The sequence below is a fragment of the Pezoporus flaviventris genome, unplaced genomic scaffold, assembly GCF_033815535.1.
Source record: "Pezoporus flaviventris isolate CSIRO_AGI_PZ_B2104156 unplaced genomic scaffold, CSIRO_AGI_Pfla_v1 ptg000091l, whole genome shotgun sequence".
In the NCBI taxonomy this organism is placed as follows: Eukaryota; Metazoa; Chordata; class Aves; order Psittaciformes; family Psittacidae; genus Pezoporus; species Pezoporus flaviventris.
In genome coordinates, this window is record NW_026892639.1 from 826,414 (window position 1) to 844,599 (window position 18,186).

At 57.7% G+C, this 18,186-nt stretch overlaps 4 protein-coding genes across 5 annotated transcripts; 1 reads left to right on the forward strand and 3 right to left on the reverse strand.

The window, feature by feature from the left end:
• Nucleotides 1–762: 762 nt before the first annotated feature.
• Nucleotides 763–2,366, reverse strand: LOC133280878 (murinoglobulin-1-like). The gene is made up of 4 exons (XM_061475919.1): nucleotides 2,140–2,366; nucleotides 1,513–1,702; nucleotides 1,094–1,256; nucleotides 763–984 (listed from the first exon to the last, which is right to left on the reverse strand). The coding sequence occupies exons 1-4, from the start codon at nucleotides 2,250–2,252 to the stop codon at nucleotides 872–874; spliced, it is 579 nt and encodes a 192-aa protein (XP_061331903.1). The 5' UTR covers nucleotides 2,253–2,366; the 3' UTR covers nucleotides 763–871.
• A 1,113-nt stretch (nucleotides 2,367–3,479) lies between these two features.
• LOC133280902 (1-acyl-sn-glycerol-3-phosphate acyltransferase alpha-like) lies at nucleotides 3,480–10,480 on the reverse strand. 2 transcript variants are annotated; one of them, XM_061475959.1, is made up of 7 exons: nucleotides 10,392–10,480; nucleotides 10,050–10,138; nucleotides 5,426–5,559; nucleotides 4,952–5,127; nucleotides 4,759–4,854; nucleotides 4,474–4,546; nucleotides 3,480–4,307 (listed from the first exon to the last, which is right to left on the reverse strand). In XM_061475959.1, the coding sequence occupies exons 1-7, from the start codon at nucleotides 10,437–10,439 to the stop codon at nucleotides 4,060–4,062; spliced, it is 864 nt and encodes a 287-aa protein (XP_061331943.1). In that variant the 5' UTR covers nucleotides 10,440–10,480; the 3' UTR covers nucleotides 3,480–4,059. The 2 variants fall into 2 exon arrangements, with proteins under 2 accessions (XP_061331943.1, XP_061331942.1); XM_061475958.1 differs by lacking the exons at nucleotides 10,050–10,138; nucleotides 10,392–10,480 and adding an exon at nucleotides 8,202–8,760.
• Nucleotides 10,481–13,976: 3,496 nt separating this feature from the next.
• LOC133280882 (feather beta keratin-like) lies at nucleotides 13,977–14,346 on the reverse strand. Its single transcript, XM_061475921.1, has one exon. It carries the CDS (start codon nucleotides 14,344–14,346, stop codon nucleotides 14,026–14,028), a length of 321 nt encoding a protein of 106 aa, XP_061331905.1. The 3' UTR covers nucleotides 13,977–14,025.
• A 2,164-nt stretch (nucleotides 14,347–16,510) lies between these two features.
• On the forward strand, nucleotides 16,511–17,975 carry LOC133280883 (feather beta keratin-like). Its single transcript, XM_061475922.1, has 2 exons — nucleotides 16,511–16,823; nucleotides 17,513–17,975. Exons 1-2 carry the CDS (start codon nucleotides 16,629–16,631, stop codon nucleotides 17,852–17,854), a joined length of 537 nt encoding a protein of 178 aa, XP_061331906.1. The 5' UTR covers nucleotides 16,511–16,628; the 3' UTR covers nucleotides 17,855–17,975.
• The last annotated feature ends 211 nt before the right edge of the window (nucleotides 17,976–18,186 follow it).

Genomic DNA, 18,186 nt, shown 5'->3' on the forward strand with positions numbered 1-18,186 from the left:
CAGGCAGAATCCTGACTCTTAGTGGGCTGGGAATCATAGAATCACACACCATGGTTTGTGTTGGAAGGGACCTTAAAGCCCATCCAGCTCCAACCCCTGCCACGGGCAGGGACCCCTTCCACTGGAGCAGCTTGCTCCAAGCCCCTGTGTCCAACCTGGCCTTGAACACTGCCAGGGATGGGGCAGCCACAGCTTCTCTGGGCACCCTGTGCCAGCGCCTCAGCACCCTCACAGGGAAGAGCTTCTGCCTTAGATCTACCCAAGCCCTTATGCCTGCTCTCTGTAACTTCTCTCAACACCCGCAGCAAGGATGCTCCTTGTCCCCAGTATCACACACATGCTGGGGGCCCATTGCTCCTCCCAAGGGAGCCGACAGGCTGCCACAGGATGGCAACTCACCCACACGACCACCAAGAGAATCTGCAAAGAGAGAAAGAAGCATTTACCATGGTCAAAGTGCAGAGTTGAGCTCGTGCCTAAACCGGGGGCTGAGCCCCAATCCTGGTTTCCTGCAGCCCCTTTAGGCACTGGAGCTGCTGTGAGGTCTCCCCTTCAGGAGCCTTCTCTTCTCCAGGCTGCCCCAGCCCAGCTCTCTCAGCCTGGCTCCAGAGCAGAGCTGCTCCAGCCCTTACAGGATCCCCATGGCCTCCTCTGGCCTCATCCAGCAGCTCCACATCCCTCTTGTGCAGCTGCCCCAGGGCTGGAACAGGACTGCAGGGGGGGGTCTCCCCAGAGCGCAGCAGAGGGGGAGAATCCCCTCTGACCATACCCCACATCCCTCCAGAGTTTTGGGGATTCCATCCCTGAATCCATCTCCTCCATACTCATGGAGACACTGAAGATTTTGCCACTGCTGCCAAGACCGATGGTCTCAGGCACATGGGGACACTACTGCCTCCAACCCCCGCCTCATGCCCCAAGCCCATCTCACCTCTCTGTTGATGGCAATGAGGTTTTGATCCAAACAGACAATTCGGATCTTCACTGGAGAGAGCAAAGGCAGGAGCAGGAGTGAGCGCTACAGCCTGGGACCCAAACCTGGGGATCCCATCCCAAGAACCTGGGAGCTCTTCCAGCTCCTCCTGCCCCTCACCAGTTTGTCCAGGCTCGTAGACATCCTTGTCTGTCTGCACCAAGGCCGTCGGGTCCAGAGCTTTCACCACGACTTTCCTCTGCTCGGAGACCTGCAGGGAGCCTCCCTGAATGGAGATGTGCAGATCCGCAACCTGGTACATCCAGGCAGAAGCAGTAGAAATCTGCCCACAGGGAAACACCAGGAATGGTTTCAAAGCCTTTATTTTGGATGCCAATGCGACACCAAACCTCACCATCACCACCCCGCTGACCCCTGAAGGCACCAGGGACCTGCTATGCATGGGAAGATGATGCTCCCAAGGTCCCCATACATGCTCCATGTCCCTCCACTCTTCAGTTGACTCTTGGCCATCCAAATGGACCCCAGTCCCCTCCCCGTTCCCCCAGCCCGGCTATGGCAGAGGGGCTGCGACTCACGTTGGGGAAGCGGGGCCAGTTCAGCTCGAGGATCTCATTGCCCTGCTCCTCCAGGGTGACGTTGGGGACTCTGAGCTGGCTTGCCAGGTGCAGGGTCACCCGCACGGGCTCATCCAGGTCCATGAGGTGGATGTGCACTTTGCCCGGGTATGGGTAGTAGAGTATGGAAGGGAAGAGCACCAGGTAGTGCCTGGAGAGGGGACACCTTGGCAGGGGAGGAGGCCACCAAATCCCAGTGCTCCCCTCTGCTCCAGACTCTCAAGGCAAAGGATGCTGGGGGTTCTCTAGCCCTGGATGCTCTCTGTAGGGCTACGCCACCCAGCCTTGCACCCATGTACCCATGGAGGCTGGCCAGAGCACAGACCAGAGCAGAGCCCACCCTGGGGGAGAGCTGTGGGGCTGATCCACAGGAGAAGGAAGGCTCTGCTCCTCCTCCAGCTTGGGTGAGAGGTGGCATCTGCACCAGCGCATCCCAGAGACACCAACCCCAGGGACAAAGTCGTGTTATGGGGACAACCACCACCCTGAACCACCCCAACCAGCCTCCACAGCCATGGCAAGCGCTGTCACACCACCGAGACCACCCGTCATCCACAGGCATGGACAGGCAGACACAAGAGGGCTTACGGCTTTGCAGATGCTCCAGCTGTGAGGTACAGGGTGCAAAGCAGCAGGCAGGGCAGGGCGGCTGCAGATCCCATCCTTGGAAGACCAATAGAACAAGGTGGTCCCAGAGGCATCGTGCTGGGTTTTATAGCTCTCCTCAAGCTTTCATCTCCCTGCTGGCAGCAAACAAAAGCCAAGCGAGGTCTGTGTCTGGGACCCAGCCATCCAACCAGGACAATGTTTAACCACCAGACCCGAGCTTTGATGGGTTCAAGGCTCTGGGCAGCCAAACGCCACCCATAGTGGTGAGAGTGCTGAGTCAGCTCGGAGCTGATGGTCTGACTGCACACAGGGAGCACAGGGAATAGCGGGTCCTTCTGGGAAGTGAGGTCTTCACATGTACGCTGCCCCTGACCGTGTCCATGGGACAGTTCTTGATCCAGCCAGTTGCTGCTCATGGGAAGCCTCTATTGTGCTGCTCGTGTTGTCTGTCTGGGTGGATGATTGCCACGGCTTTGCAGAGGTTCCTCCATAATGAGCCAGGCACTCCGAGAGCAGGAATGGTGCCAACCTGTGCCCTTGTTTGCTCAGGGTTTGCACATCTTGTTTGAAGATGGGAGGTGAAGGCTGCCCTCCCTGCAACCAGCACTGGAGACAGCCACGTGCTGCCTTTCCCCCTGCCCTACTGTCACCATAGGGTGGCTGCGACACCCTGTTGGGAAGGAGACAGCCGATGCCTAGAGCCATCCCTGGCTGCAGGGAACAGGCCAGGGCAGGTGGCAGATGATGGATGGGTCTGGTTGTGCCATGGTCTGGAGGCCATGGGGAGGTCCCTCCTGTTCATCCAGTTCCAACCCCTGCCATGGGCAGGGACACCTTCCACTAGAGCAGCTTGCTCCAAGCCCCTGTGTCCAACCTGGCCTTGAACACTGCCAGGGATGGGGCAGCCACAGCTTCTCTGGGCACCCTGTGCCAGCGCCTCAGCACCCTCACAGGGAAGAGCTTCTGCCTAAGAGCTCATCTCAGTCTCCCCTCTGGCAGGTTCAAGCCATTCCCCTTGGCCTGTCCCTACATCCCTTGTCCCAAGCCCCTCTCCAGGTTTCCTGCAGCCCCTTGAGGCACTGGAGCTGCTCTCAGGTCTCCCCTTCAGGAACCTTCTCTTCTCCAGGCTGACCCAGCTCAGCTCTCTCAGCCTGGCTCCAGAGCAGAGCTGCTCCAGCCCTCAGAGAAGCTGTGGTGTCCATAGAGATGCTCCATGTGCAGTGATGCAGACACCCCACATGGCCATAAGGAGATGGATCCCCCTCCCCACACTCCCCTCAGCACTCGAGGCGCAGGCAGGATGCAGTGCACACACAGCACCAAGTATGGACTGTTTAATCTCACACCCTTGTCTCATAGTTCAGCATCGTGACAAGGTCCCCTGGACCTGCTGCTCCTCCCCAGGCCACGCACTGTGCTCTGGACCCCTCCTCAGAGCTTGCTGCCTCGGAGCAGCATCTCCAGTTTGCAGTAGCCTCTGGAAGAAGGAACCCAGCGAGCCCGTGGGTGAACCCCACTGAGAGTCACACCATCAGGGGTGGAAAACAGTGCAGTGAAGCCCCAGCCCCGCCTGGCACATCTCTGTCCCCTTCCCAGTGTGCATGCAGGAGCAATCCAGGCAGACAGGGCTTGTTACCCAGGACCAGACACAGCACCAAGCTGGAGGGAGGCAGGCAGTGCCCTAGGGAGGGGATGCACAGTCATAGCGAGTGGGTTTAGGGGCACCTTGCACTGGTTTTGGGGTGCTGCCCTGTCCCCGTGCTGCAGTGCTCTGCTTCCCTTTGCTCCAGGCTGCTGGGGCAGTGGCAGGTCTGGTGGACACATCCACAGGGGACAAGGGGACAGCAGGCTCTGGCTGTGCCACCTCCCTCGCGGCCTCGAGGGGGTTGATCCATGTGCCTAATTGCTGGTCCCAGTTGTGTTCTCCTCGCGCTGGGGGCTGCCCGTCCCCCTGCCAGCCCCAGCCCCGGCCCCAGCGCAGTGCGGGCGCTGAGGATGCTCAGCACTCTGGTCCCCACAGCAGCTCGCAGACATCTCAGCAAAAGCATCAGCCATGGCCTGGCGGACAGTCTCGGTCAGTTTGGGGACATCCGTGGAGCTCAGGCCCTGGGTTTCCACCTTGGGGAGGATTTGGATGGTGCACGTCCCTGGATAGAGAAGGGGAAGACCAGGGGTGCTGTTAGATGAACCTGCTGGGAAGCAGGTCTCCCCACCAGCCTCAACGCTCCACAGAGGCCTCCAAGCTGCACATCCCTCATCCCTACAACAGCCCTGACCACCTTCCAGCAATGGGGCTTCTTGTCCATCACTCACCAGAGGTGAATTTCTTTTCCTTGGAGCTGAAGAAGTCCCAGTACGGGGAGAACACGATGGGGAAAATGGGAACCTGTAGGACACGGAGCATGAGGGGTGTCCATCACACAGACCCCCTCCAGCTCCTGACGTGGCCCAGGCTTCAGCAGGTCCCTGTGCCCTCACAGGGTGCCTGTCCCTGGGGACTGCAGAACCCAGAAGAGCCTCACGTCCCCCATCCCGCTGCCCCAGGGTGCACATTCCCCTGCTCCATCAAGGGCAAGCGGAGGGGAAGGCTGGCCTCACCTGAGCCTGCACAGCCAAGTGGAAAGCCCCACGCTTGAAGGGCAGCATGGATTTGTCCTGGTTCCTGGTGCCTTCAGGGAAAATCCACACTCGGAGCTGCACAGGACAGGGGCAGATGTGAGCATGGACCCAACCCAGTCACCCTGGAAACCCGCTTGCCCCATTGGTGCTTGCTCCCCCCTTGCTCCCTCACCTTTTCACGCCGCATGGTCCTGGCTGTCTGGGAGATGACATTGATGGCATCTTCCCTCTTACAGCGGTCGATGAAGATGATGCCACTGAGCCAGCAGGCCCACCCCACCGTGCCCATGTATAGGAGCTCCTTCTTGGCCACGGGCACACAGCCGTCAGGGATGACCTCCACCATGCCTGGAGGATGGATGGGAGAGGAAAGGATCTGTCCATGCCCAATGGCTCCCAGCACCAACCAGCCTTGTGGCTGCAGTGACCTGGTATCATCCTCCATTGGCCCAACCCTCTTCTGTAGCACACCCATAGCCCTGAGCTCCTGTCCCACCACCTCTTCTGGTTTATGCCTACCACACTGCTCTGTACAAACCCTGGTCCTGGCCTCTCTGGGACCCCAGAGGGTGAGCCTGGTCCACACCTGCAGCACCCCAAAAGCTGCCTATACAAGTGCTGAGCCCCCAGTCTCCCTTGCACGTACCCATGAGGTCAAGGGCAGCTTGGTGGTTGGAAACGATCACGTAGGGCTCCTCGGTGTTCAGGTGCTCCAAGCCCCACACCTGCATCTTGATGCCATACAAGTGTTTGAGGGGCAGGATCGCAGCACGCAGGAGCCTAGGGCAGAGGAACACACTGGGAGCAGATCACACAGAGTGGAGCTGTGATGCTTTCCCACCCAGGGAGCAAAGCCCAAGATGGGCCAGGCTAGATGTGGTCTGAATGAGCATAGACTGTGTCAGTCTGTACTCAGTCTTTGCTTTTCTAAGCACATTTATAGCCTGCGTAGCTCAGAGCTAACCTTGTAACATGGTTTAGTGTGAGGTGTCCCTGCCCACGGCAGGGGGGTTGGAACTGGATGATCTTAAGGTCCTTTCCAAACCGAACTATTCTATGATTCTATAACCACCCCCAAGGAGAGACCAGCTGCTGTCTGTAGTAGAAAGTCTGCATTGGAGCTGCTGATAAGGAAGAGCAGCCAACACAAGGGAGAAGAACAGACTTCCTGATGCCCAGGGATGATAGGAAAGCAAAAGGGAAGGGAAGGGAAGGGAAGGGAAGGGAAGGGAAGGGAAGGGAAGGGAAGGGAAGGGAAGGGAAGGGAAGGGAAGGGAAGGGAAGGGAAGGGAAGGGAAGGGAAGGGAAGGGAAGGGATGCCTGCAGCCAAGGTGCAAACCATCACATCCCAGTGAGGACCACAGTCTTTGCCCAGGTAAGTTTCACCCTGAGGCTCACCCAGTGTACAGCTGGAAACCCAGACACCAGCACTGCAGACACATAGAGCCAGAGGAGCTGGATAGCAACCAAGGGGGGCTGAGCTGTAGCTGGATGAGGTCTGGATAGGACAAGAGGAAACGGCCTCAAGCTGCACCAGGGCAGGTTTAGATGGAGCTGAGGAACAATTCCTGCCCCAGAGGGTGCTCAGGCATTGGAACAGGCTGCCCAGGGCAGGGCTGCAGTCACCGGCCCTGCGAGTGTTCGCACCCCGTGGAGACGAGGCCTCAGCGCCATGGGGCAGTGGTGGCCTTGGCAGTGCTGGAGAAAGACTGGACTTAATGATCTTCAAGGTGTTTTCCAGCCTGGTTGATTCCATGGCTGTATGAAGGTGGACATGCAGAGGAACAGTCTAGATGGTTTTACAGGGATATGGATGTCTCCGTGGACTGTCCCAGCAGAGCAGCCAAAGGGCAGCACCGTGGGCACCAAGCTTTGTGCTGCAGGTGGAGGGGGAAGAAAGCAGGGAAGGGGAAACCAACTCTGCTTCATTCTGCAGAGGAAATCATAGAGAACAGCTTCACTGGACCTGCAGCATCGGGAAGAGATGGACCTCCCATCTGTGCAGATGGAAGGAGGAACAAGGAAGAGCAGTGTCCCCATCCAGAGAGGGATGGACCGGATGGCAGAGCTGATGAAGGGTGACACTCACACATATGAGGGTAACGAAAGGAACGGAAGGAGGATGAAGCAACAGGGATTGCGGCACCCACAGTGGAGATAAAGAGCTGGCACGCTTTTGGCATCGAAATGGGGCACTCTCCAACTCATGGCAAGAAGAGCATTCATGCCAAGAGCCACACAGCTGGCAGTGACTGCTCCCGGGGAACCCACAGGAGCAGGAACTCAGCACCAGGGAGGGATGAGAAGAAGCTTAGGAGGGGAGAGTAGAGGTAGGCACATAGGAAGAAGGAGACATGATGTTTAGAGGGTCCATTGTATCAGCAGAACACCTATTCCTTGGGAGATGCAGGCTCAGAGACCTGTGTCTGCAGAGAAGCAAAACACTTCTGGCAATGCCCCAAAGCCAGGAGTAATGACAGGAACGTGCTCCAAGCCGGAGGCCTTGGCATTTGGAGCCTGAGGAGGAGATGAAGCTGGGTGTGATGCTCCCATGGAGGATGGCTGTAAGGTGTTGGTGGGACAAGATAAGGCAGCGTGAGTCACACTGAGTCACCCAGGGATTTCCAGTGAGCCGGAAGCGTTTGCGCCAGAGCTCGGAGCACCTCTGGATGCAACAGCGTGTGCACAGCATTCCTGCATCAAACTTCTGTTGAGGGTCCGGAATCCATTGGCACCAGCACACAATGGCTTGAGCCCAGCGATGCCACAAGCTTGGGCATCTTTCACCCTGACATAATGGCATCCCTCCTGGTACCCTTATCATGCCCAGGAATCCAGTGTCAAGATTGCAACACCCTTGAAAGCAATCGGACCTTCCCCTCGTGTTGCACAGCGATGTTATCTGGGCTGCCACCACCCTGGAGCAGAGCTGGGACAGGACTGTGCCATGCCCCACAGCTGATGGCACCCAGACATCCCCAAATCTCTCTGCCAAAGCACAGTTCCTGGGGTTCCTGCTGGCAGGGAGATGGTGATGGGGGTGCATTTCCATCCTGCTAATGATGGTACCTCCAACCTTGGACAACCCGGCCCCCCCTGTAATCCACTCAACTGATGACCCCAGTGTAGTGATGCCCAAGAACAGTCTCTTTTATGCTATGTCATCCTCCAGGTACCATTAATCCTGACCCAGCTGGCCACCTCCATCATGGTTTATCCCTCCCTTGGGATGGCCAGCAACAATTCACCACACCAGAAGATGCAGATGCACACTTCATTGCCACCTGGAGCACAGCCCTTGATGTGGCCCCAGGACTCAATCAGGATGGCTGTGGCAGGAGACAGCATGTGTCCACAAACCCACCCGAGCTCCTCCACCCAGCCACCTCTACAACAGACACACATCCCCGTGCCATACTCACTTCATGTTCTCCACAGAGCGTCCCCGAAGAGCTGCAAAGGGGGACAGGAGGGTGGCCATGGCAGTGATCCAGCAGTTGAAGAAGGCCACCTTGCAGAAGTAGTGGAAGGTGGCATTGTACCGGTAGAGCAGCAGGGCTGCCAAGGGCAGGAGGAGCAGCAGCCCATGGAGCAGGACCACCTCCATCACGCTGCCCCAGCAGGAGGATGCTGAGGAGCTCAGCCCAGGAGCAGGGCGAATGGCACAGGGGATGCCGAGGAGCATGAATGGTGGATGAATCAGATCTATCAGCAGAGCAGCATGTGGGCGTTTGGGGCTGGTCCAGGGCAAGGTGCTGCGTGTATCTCACCCTGAGCAGAGGCTTGAGGATGGACTGGCTTAGATGAGAGGCAGGCAACCCCACCAAGGGTGGAGAGTGGTGGTGAGTCAATGCCGGGGACCCTGGGTCACCTGAGGAGTCACTGCTGGGAAATGCCTTCCTGGGCTGTTAAAAGGCATTGCAGAGGTGCTGGAGCAGGTCCAGAGAAAGGCAATGGAGCTGGTGCAGGGCCTGGAGCAGAAGAGTGATGGGGAAGGGATGAGGGACCTGGGGGGTTCAGGCTGGAGAAGAGAAGGCTCAGGGGGGACCTGATCGCTGCCTACAAGTGCCTGACAGGAGGATGGAGCCAGGAGGGGCTGGGCTCTGCTCCCAAGGAACAAGGGATGGGACAAGAGGAACCGGCCTCAAGCTGCACCAGGGCAGGTTTAGATGGAGCTGAGGAACAATTCCTGCCCCAGAGGGTGCTCAGGCATTGGAACAGGCTGCCCAGGGCAGGGCTGCAGGCACCGGCCCTGCAAGTGTTCACACAGCGTGGAGACGAGGCCTCAGTGCCATGGGGCAGTGGTGGCCTGGGCAGTGCTGGGAATGGTTGGACTGGGTGAGCTTAAAGGGCTTTTCCAACCAAGCTGATTTTCATGATGCTATGACTTGATGCAATCAGATCTGTTGCCCACAAACATGCCCATGCTTTGGGCAGCTCTCCCAGCCACAGGGAACCCATCCCTGGTAAAGGAGGATCGCAGCTCATAGGGACAGCAGGAGCTGGTTCTGGTCCATGCCCATCACCCCAAGGCTTGTCACAGATCCCTGTTGGCATCATGGCTAATCCCCAATCATTGGATTATTGTTAGACATCCTCCTGCTGCTCCCTGCCCGGCTCTGCAGCAGGCACGTGGTGCCAGCACTCTCCATCTCTCTGCTCCCCCCAGGCTGGGCTGCAGGTCTAAGGTCTAAGCAATGCCACAGGGGTCTAAGCAATGCCACAGGGGTCTAAGCAATGCCACAGGGGTCTAAGCAATGCCACAGGGGTCTGAGCCCTGTCACCCCCTGCTCCTAAACTGGGCTGAAGGAGACGCTAGAGGCTGCCCCAGTTGGCAGCCAAGGGCTGCATTGCGTTACGTGTTTACAGAGGTGTAATAAGCCTGAGCAGGCTGTAATCAGCCTCTCCTCTGCTCTGCTGCTCTCGCGCTGGGCATGCAGGATCCAGGCCAATGCTGGGTTGAGCTGCAGAAGCTCTGGGTCTTGCTTTTGTGATCACAGAGCTAACTCTGGCCTGCTCTCAGCCATCAGCAGCATCTCCCAGCCAGGCTCTTCCATGTCCCAGCCCTGCCAGGATGTGCTTATGCTGTTGCCCCAACCCATCAGTTTGCCTCTGAGCAGGAACCTGTGAGCAGAGTGCTCCATTCATGCATCCCCATCACAACCCCACCTTGGCTCTGGGGCAAACAGTGCCATTATACCTCACTGGAGAGAAGCATCACATCCCCTGGGTCAAACCCAGCAGCCCTGCCCTCATCTGACACAACCTACCTCCAGCAAAACCACTGTGCATCACTCCTGCTCCATTCCACCCCGTGCTTGTGGCTGCCTTTCCCATCCTCAGCCTCTCCCTGCCCCTGCTGATGAGGGTACAAGAAGGTGCCTTTGTGCTCCTGGCTGTGTGATGCTTCCCCTGCTGAGGGGTGCCCCAGCTCATCCAGTGTGACCCAGAGAGGGTTCCAGGGGTTACTTCCACCACGGCTGTTGCAATTCCCATTGCTTCATCCTCCCATTCCTCTCATTATTCTCATATTCAAGCCAAGATTGGGCCATATCTTCAGCCTACCCTTCCTGTCCACCCCATTCCCAGGTGACTCCTCTCCTCCTCCATACCTCTCTGTCCATACAGATGTGGAAACCTCTGTGCACCTCCTTTCCCATCAAACCCAGTTTTGCTTTTGGACGGCCTCCTTCCCTTCTGCTCCTGCCCAGGCAGTCTCAGCCTGCAGATGCACTTTCATGCTGCAGCCCAACGCTGCCCTGTGCGCTCCATGTTTGGGAGCTTCTCCTCCAGCTTCAGCATGAGCCAGGCTGGGTTTGCTGCAGGGGGATCTGCATATGCCAGAGCACAGCTTAGCCCTGGACTCAGGGAGGATGAACCCTGCTTTCCATTGGGACACCAGGAGAGAGACAGGAAAGCCCTGACACGGGATGGGAGCAGAAGGAAGGGATTTAAGCTTAGGCACCAGCTTTCTGCATGTTCGGAATCCCATGTGAAGCCCTGAAGTCTCCTCCTAGGAGCTCTCCTGTTAAGGCAAAGCCTTCTGGCAACTGGCCTGTAATCCCACTGGGGTCAGAGCTCCCGTCACCCCTAAATCAGGTTGGGGAAACGGCAGAGACAGCTTCCAGCACCCCAACTGCATCTGTCCCCTTCTTCCTGGTGAGCAGCAGAGACACTGAACCCCGGGGACCTCCGGGGTCACCCCTTTTCAGGCTGCAGCCCCTACGCGGAGTACTTATGGGTCCCGGTGTAAGATCCTGGGGCCGTGCAGCCCGGGGAGAAGCCGCTCTCGAGAGCCACAGCCGGGATCAAACGGGAAGGGATGGGAGGGAAGGGAGGGAAGGAAGGGAAGGAAGGAAGGGAGGGAAGGGAGGGAAGGAAGGGAAGGAAGGAAGGGAGAGGAGAGAGGCGCCCCCGGGGACGGCGGCTGCTGGGATGAGCGGGCGGGCGATAGGACCTGGGGCTGCCCCGGCTGGCTGTGAAATTAGGGGGCGGGGCGATGGTGGTGACGTTGCAGCTATAAAACGAGGGGAGGGAGGAGAAAAGGAAGGGGAGGGCCCAGAGGGGCGGGGCGATGTCCACATAAGGAGTGGGCGAGGGGCGGGGCGATGTCCATACAAGGGGCTCTGCTCCTGGGGCCGCGGCGCGATCGCTCGGGCCGCTCCCTCGGTCCCTTCCCGGGCGCTTTGGGGTCCCAGCGGCTCCGCAGAGCCGGACCGGCCCCGGTCGGTGCCGCGGTACCGGAACGAGCCCCGCGTTCCCGGCCGTGGCTGCCGGGGTGGCGCCGAGCCCCGCGGGGCTGGACACCGGCGCCGGGGCCCTCCGGGAGCGTGGGGCTCCGCTCGAACCCTGCGAGCAGCGCCCGAGGTCTGAGCGTGGGCTGGAACTGGGCTCGGAGCTGAGCCTTGGAGACTGGAAACCGGCTCCTGGGGCTGTTTCGGGTTCAGAAGCAGAGACCGAGTCCTGCGGTTTCAGGGCTCGAAACTGGGGTCCCTAAAGCCAGATTTGTGGCTCATAAATGGAGACCAACCCCCCTGTGCTGGAGTCTGGAACTCGGCTCATGGGGTCAGTTTGGGCTGCTCAAAATCCAGGTTCAGAGCTGAGAAACAAAGTCCCATGTGTGAAAGTCCTGACAGGAGGTGACCTCCTGGGCTGATGTTGGGGCTCAGAAGCACAGACCAAGTCCTGCCTTTGGCTGCCCAGCACCAGGAGCCAAGTCCTGCACTTTGGGGTCTCAAAACCACGCTCCCTTGGCCAGTTCTGGGACTCACAGAGACCAAGTCCTCAGTCTGTCGGGTTTGACACTAGACTCACTGGCCGGCTTTAGGGCTAACACAAAACACTCTGTTTGGGGGCTCAAAACAAGGCTCCTATGGCCACATTTAGGTCTCAGAAATAGAGATGAACTGCTGTGATTTGTGAGCCGGGTTTGGGGCTGAGAAACAGTGACTGATTGCTGTTTGTGGAGTGTGAATCCGGGGTCACTCAGCCAGTTTTAGGGCTCACAAAATCCCCAACACTAAGTGCTGTGTTTGGAGCACTCCAAACCAGGCTCATTTGGCCAGATTTGGGGCTCATAAATGGCAACAAGGTCCTGCATTTTGGGGCACAAAATGAGACTAAATGCTGTGTTTTTAGGGGGCTGAGAAATGAGCTCGTGGGGCTGCTGTTAGGGCTGAGAAACAGAGATTAAATGCTACGTTTTGGAGCCTGGGATCAAAGGGCTCAAAAACTGAGACCAAGCGCTGCATTTCGGGTGCTTGGCACCAGGCTCCCTCAGCCAGTTTGGGGGCTCCCAAGAAAAGCCCCATGCTGCATTTGGGGGGGCTTGGAACAGAGACCAGGCGCCCTGTGTGTGTGCTGGGAGCCAGGCTCATGCAAGAGCTGCACTTCAGTGCCCAGAGCAGGGTCTGGGTCCTGCCGGGTGGAGCCTGACCCAGAGACCGGCCCCGTGCTCCGGGGGCTCACACCCGCATCATGCGGGAGGCCGGGACCGACGGTGCCTGCCGGAGCAGCCGCAGCCCCCCGGAACCCCCGGCCCCGTTGCAGACCCGGCCCCGGCAGCAGCTCCGCGGCGCCGGGGAGGAGGAGGAGGAGGAGGCGGCGAGGCCGAGGCCCAGCTCCGCTGCGGTGCCCGCACAAAGCCTCGGGAAGCGGCAGGTACCGGCAGTGACCCAATCCCGGCCGCCGCTCACTGGTGCGGGCTCTGCGCATCCCCAGCCCCGATACAGCCCCGGAACGCGGGGCCGGCGGAAGCGGCTGCGTTTGACCGCGTCTGTAGGTGTGGAATGGGGAATTGGCTGGTTACTAAATGCTGCTGGGATGTTGAGCCCATCCTGAGCACCCGCGCTAGGAAGGAAGTCTGCAGGGATGCGTCCTCTTGTGGTAGGAATCTCCTTCTCATGGACCACATCCCGCATCTGCCTGATGGTGTTTTACTACGTTGAGCTATCCACTAATGGAGATTTCCTCTCTCCAGGACAGGGCCACACTCGCTATAGGCTAAACAGGGCTGTTTTAACTTGGTCTCACTGCAGGGTTCAAAGGGATGAAAGAAATTGGTAAAAGTTCCTCCAGTCTTGGGTCAAAAGGGTTTTGATCTCTGCAGAGGATTTCTTTCTACAGCAACTGAAGGAGGATTTCTTCCCAGATAGAGAACTTATGCAGAATAAAAGGGATCCTGGAATGCAGGCTCCATGGGAAATGGCCACCCAACCCAAAAGACGCAGAGTATTTCATGTCATGGGAAGGTGCAGAGACCAAGTTATCCTGCTGCATTAAAGAAACACAGTGGTGCTCTCTGTGTACTTTGCTCTCCCTCGGCATCTTGGCAGAGCATCTTGGCAGAAAGGATGGCACAGAATTACAGCCAGTGATGTAGCAGAACTTTAATGAGTCAAATGAGGAAAACAGAACGGTCTCAGTGGAAGCCCGAGTGCAGGGAGCACCAGGGGCAGAAAGGAGTCTGTGCCCCATGGCTGTGGTGGGTCCCACCAGGTGCCCATCTGCTCCCCAAAGGGGGAGCAGGGCCAGCAGGTCCTCCCTAGGCTGCCTTTGAGGGGCTCCCAGCCCAGGTGAGCACAAGAGAACAAGGACAGAGGAGGGAAAGGAGAGAGTGGCAGACGTGAAAAGCAGCATGGGCTGGGGTTGCTCAGCTGCAATGGAAGCAACAACCCAAGGCCCCGTCCCAGTGCGGTGACATCTTCTGTGTCCCTGGGCCCTTCCCCAGGGCCATCGCCAGCAGCTTTAGCAGGGGAAGGACCTCCTGCCACAGTAGCGGCCGCCCAAGCCGGAGAGGCCCAAGCCGGAGATGCCAAAGCCCCCGGAGTTGATGGGCACTCCCTCGGAGCTGAGGATGCTGCCAACGGCAGCGGAGGTGGAGGAGCCCACGGCGGTGTTCTGAGGGAAGGAGCTGAGGATGGGGCCGGGCAGGGTCACCACCACGGGGGAGGGCTGGATGAAGACATTGGAGTCCTGGCACTGCCTGACACAGGGCTCATTGCAGCTGTTGGCCAGCGGGGTCGGGCCGCAGGGCTGGCAGGGCACACACGGGTTGTAGCAGGACATGTCTGGAGGTAGAGCTTCACCTGGAGACAGGGCAGGGGCAAGCAGAGCAGGGACATGGGTCAGGAGCAGACTCTCACCCCACAACATGACAGACCCTTTCCCTTAGCCCAAAAGATGTCCACCAAGAGCATTCAAGCTCAGGGAGATCCTCAGCCCCACAGCACAGGAGACACCTCACCCAAGCTCCAACATCTGTTCATGCTGCACATTCTTCACCCTTCCCTCTCCCATGGAAAGCAGCCTCAAGATGCCATAGGACAAGGAGACAGGTCTGTGCTGAGATGACCCAGATGAGGGAGAGAAGGAAGAAATAAGCAAGAGGACAAGAGCTTCAGACTCACCTTGTTCTCAAGGAGATGGAGGCGAGAGCAGTGGATGAGAGAGTGAGGAGAAGTTCCTGCTTTTATACTGCTCCTGCACAGCCCCAGGCCCACAGTCACTGCACACGGGCAGTAATTTTCCGGCAGACTCACCTCCAAAGCAAAACACCCACCTGATGGCACCAGTTGGGGTTTGGTTTCTGCCATTTAATTTCCTCATTTCTGGCATGACCACCAGGCCATGGAGGATCCTTTCAAGTGCTATAATGAGAGGCCAACGCATTCCCAGACAGCAACATGTCAGCAGAGGCAGAAGATATGCCCCCGAGTGCTGGTGGGTTCTGTGCAGATGGAGAACATGGATGTGGGGAAGTCTGGTGATGTTGTGTACAACCTGCTCTCCAGGGAGGGGATGTTCCCACTAAGAGCCATGGGCACCCAAACCCCTGATTCCTCACCAAATGGTGTGGAGTTGGGCCCCTTCTCACTACTGTAGGGGTGTGTTTGTCCCTGGTGCAGTGTTTCATTCCTCCCACTTCCCTCGCATCACCATGGACTTTGGCTGCTCTCTTGGGACCCTGTCTAGCAGGAGACACTCTACCAGAAGATGCTGATGTCCTGTGAGTCCCCCAAGCTGCGGCAAGGTCATGCTGAAGGCAATGGCCACTGGGAGTTGTATTTCCTGGGTTATGGATGGAGCTGCCCTGGCCGCAGGGGAATTGAGCCCTGTGTGGACATGGGCTGCACTCCTGGCTTGTCCTCACACCAAAGGCTGACACACGCCAGGCCAAAATTAGAGTGTGACTCGCCACGGGCAGGGAGAGTCTGTCCCAGGAACCTTGCCAATGGAAGGCATTCTCCTGCCCTCCTGGAATGCGTCCCAGCTGCCTCCAGGGCTGCAGGGCAGGGAAGCGCATCGCTCCTTGATGTGCTTTGAGAGCTGGTTTCATACTCAGAGGTGTTCTGAGCACTCCTCCTCCTTGAGCATCCCCAGGCATGTGGCACTGGGGGATTCTGCAGCCCTCATTGCTTGGGCAGTTGGAAGAGATTTTCTTGCCTCCCCCGTGGTGCTGGGTTGTGTTCCACACTGAGGAGGCCTTTGGGGCATGGGATGGGAGGAGGAACGGAGCCCTAATGGCCGGAGAAGACGTATCGCCCCAGACTGAGGGATGAGTCCCAGACACTGGGGAGATGTTTTCTGCAACCCTTTCTTTCCCTCTGTGGAGTGTACAGGACTTTGCATGAAGGAGTTAAACACTATCGGCCCCAGTCTGGGCCCCTGCAGGGCACCAGTAGTCAGTGGCAACTAGAAGGGGCTTTGTGCCACTCATCACAACCCTTGGAGAGCAGCAGACGTGCCAGATTTCAATCCCCTGCCCTGCCCTCTTCCCCAGCTTGTATTACATCGGTTGGTCTGCAATGACTGTTACAGCATCAAAAACCTTGGTTAGATGAGATTAAGAACATTTGCTTATCCCTTGACAGTAAATCCATCCACTAAAGACCAAGGGCAAGGACCCTTGGAGTACCTTTACCTTTCCTGTATCCCCTGTCCTCAATGGATCTGCTCCATTCGGCCTTTTCCCAAGGCTCCCTTTTGCTACTGAAGTGCCTGAAAGAAGACCTCGTTGCTGGTTCAATGCCAGGTGGGGTTTGGGCTCTGAAACCTCACACTCAGGTTTCCTAAACCTGCACATTCAGAAAATCGAGCAGATGCTCTCCACAAGGCAAAGGGCATCAACAGGAAGACAGTTGAAACCTCTTCTTGCAAAGGGAGTAGGAAATTCCATTTCGCTGTCCTAAGCCAGAATCCCTTTGCTGCACGGAAACTCCACACTCACCACTTGAGGGCACTTCACCCTACAAAACAAGGTGTTCCCTGCGATATCCTCTGGAATGTCATGGCAGCACATGAAAGCAGAGCACATCCCAAAGGAGGCATGTGAGCAATGAGGAAATGAAATGGCAGCACTGATGGAAACCAAACCCCAAACAGTCCCATCAGGTGGGTGTTTTGCTTTGGAGGTGAGTCTGCTGCAAAATTACTGCCCGTGTGCAGTGACTGTGGGCCTGGGGCTGTGCAGGAGCAGTATAAAAGCAGGAACTTCTCCTCACTCTCTCATCCACTGCTCTCGCCTCCATCTCCTTGAGAACAAGGTGAGTATGAAACCCTTTCTCCTTCTTGTATTCCTCCAGGGTATCTCAGCTCATACCTGCCCCTATGACCCCCCGCTTGCTCTTGGAACTGCTTGATATGGGAGATGGAACAGGGCAGCAAGTGTGTCATGCAGATAGGCTGGGGCTTGGTTATGTATTCCCGGACCTATGGGCTTGGAAGGACTCCCTGGGCTTGGTTGCTTATGGCAGGATCTTTTGGGCTGAGGGGAAGGAGAAGTCCATGGGTGTCCAAACAATGCCTCCAGCTCTTGTACCTGCCCTGTACATGTCTCTGTCATGGTGGTGTGAGAGTCTGCTCCTAACCCATGTCCCTGCTCTGCCTGCCCTGTCTCCAGGTGAAGCTCTTGCATCCAGACATGTCCTGCTACAACCTCAGCTCATTCCTGCTCCTATGACCCCCAATTGGTCTTGGAACTTCTGGACAGGGAAAGTGAATGGGGCAGCAAGTGTGTCATGAAGATAGGCTGGGGCTTGGTTATGTGTTTGGGCTTGGAAGGAGTCTCTGGGCTTGGTTGCTCTTGTCAGGGTCTTTTGGGCTGACGGGAAGAAGTCCATGGATCTCTATACAACACCTCCAGCTCTTGTACCTGCCTTGTCTCTGTCATGGTAAAGTAAGAGTCTGCTCCTGACCCATGTCCCTGCTCTGCTTTCCCCTGTCCTGTCTCCAGGTGAAGCTCTCTCATCCAGACATGTCCTGCTACAACCCGTGCGTGCCCTGCCAGCCCTGCGGCCCGACCCCGCTGGCCAACAGCTGCAATGAGCCCTGTGTCAGGCAGTGCCAGGACTCCAATGTCTTCATCCAGCCCTCGCCAGTGGTGGTGACCCTGCCCGGCCCCATCCTCAGCTCCTTCCCACAGAACACCGCCGTGGGCTCCTCCACCTCTGCTGCCGTTGGCAGCATCCTCAGCTCCGAGGGAGTGCCCATCAACTCCGGGGGCTTTGGCATCTCCGGCTTGGGCCTCTCCGGCTTGGGTGGCCGCTACTGCGGCAGGAGGTCCTTCCCCTGCTAAAGCTGCTGGCGACGGCCCTGGGGAAGGGCCCAGGGACCCAGAAGATGGCACCGCACTGGGGATGCCGACTCCTCTCTGCCTTCGGTGCTCCCTGCACCAGGAGCTCCACTCACAGTGTCCTTGTTTCCCTGTTTTGACTCATTAAAGTTCTGCTGCATCCCAGCCTGTGACTTTGTGTCATCCTTTTTTATGCAGATGCCAAGATCCCAAGAAAAGCATTTCCTGTGCAATTTTGACCTTGCTTGATTTCATGGCAAATACACCTTGCAGAAGAATCAGAATTCTTTGGCCTTTCTCAATCACTTCCTTTGTTTTGGTGATGGGGTAACCAA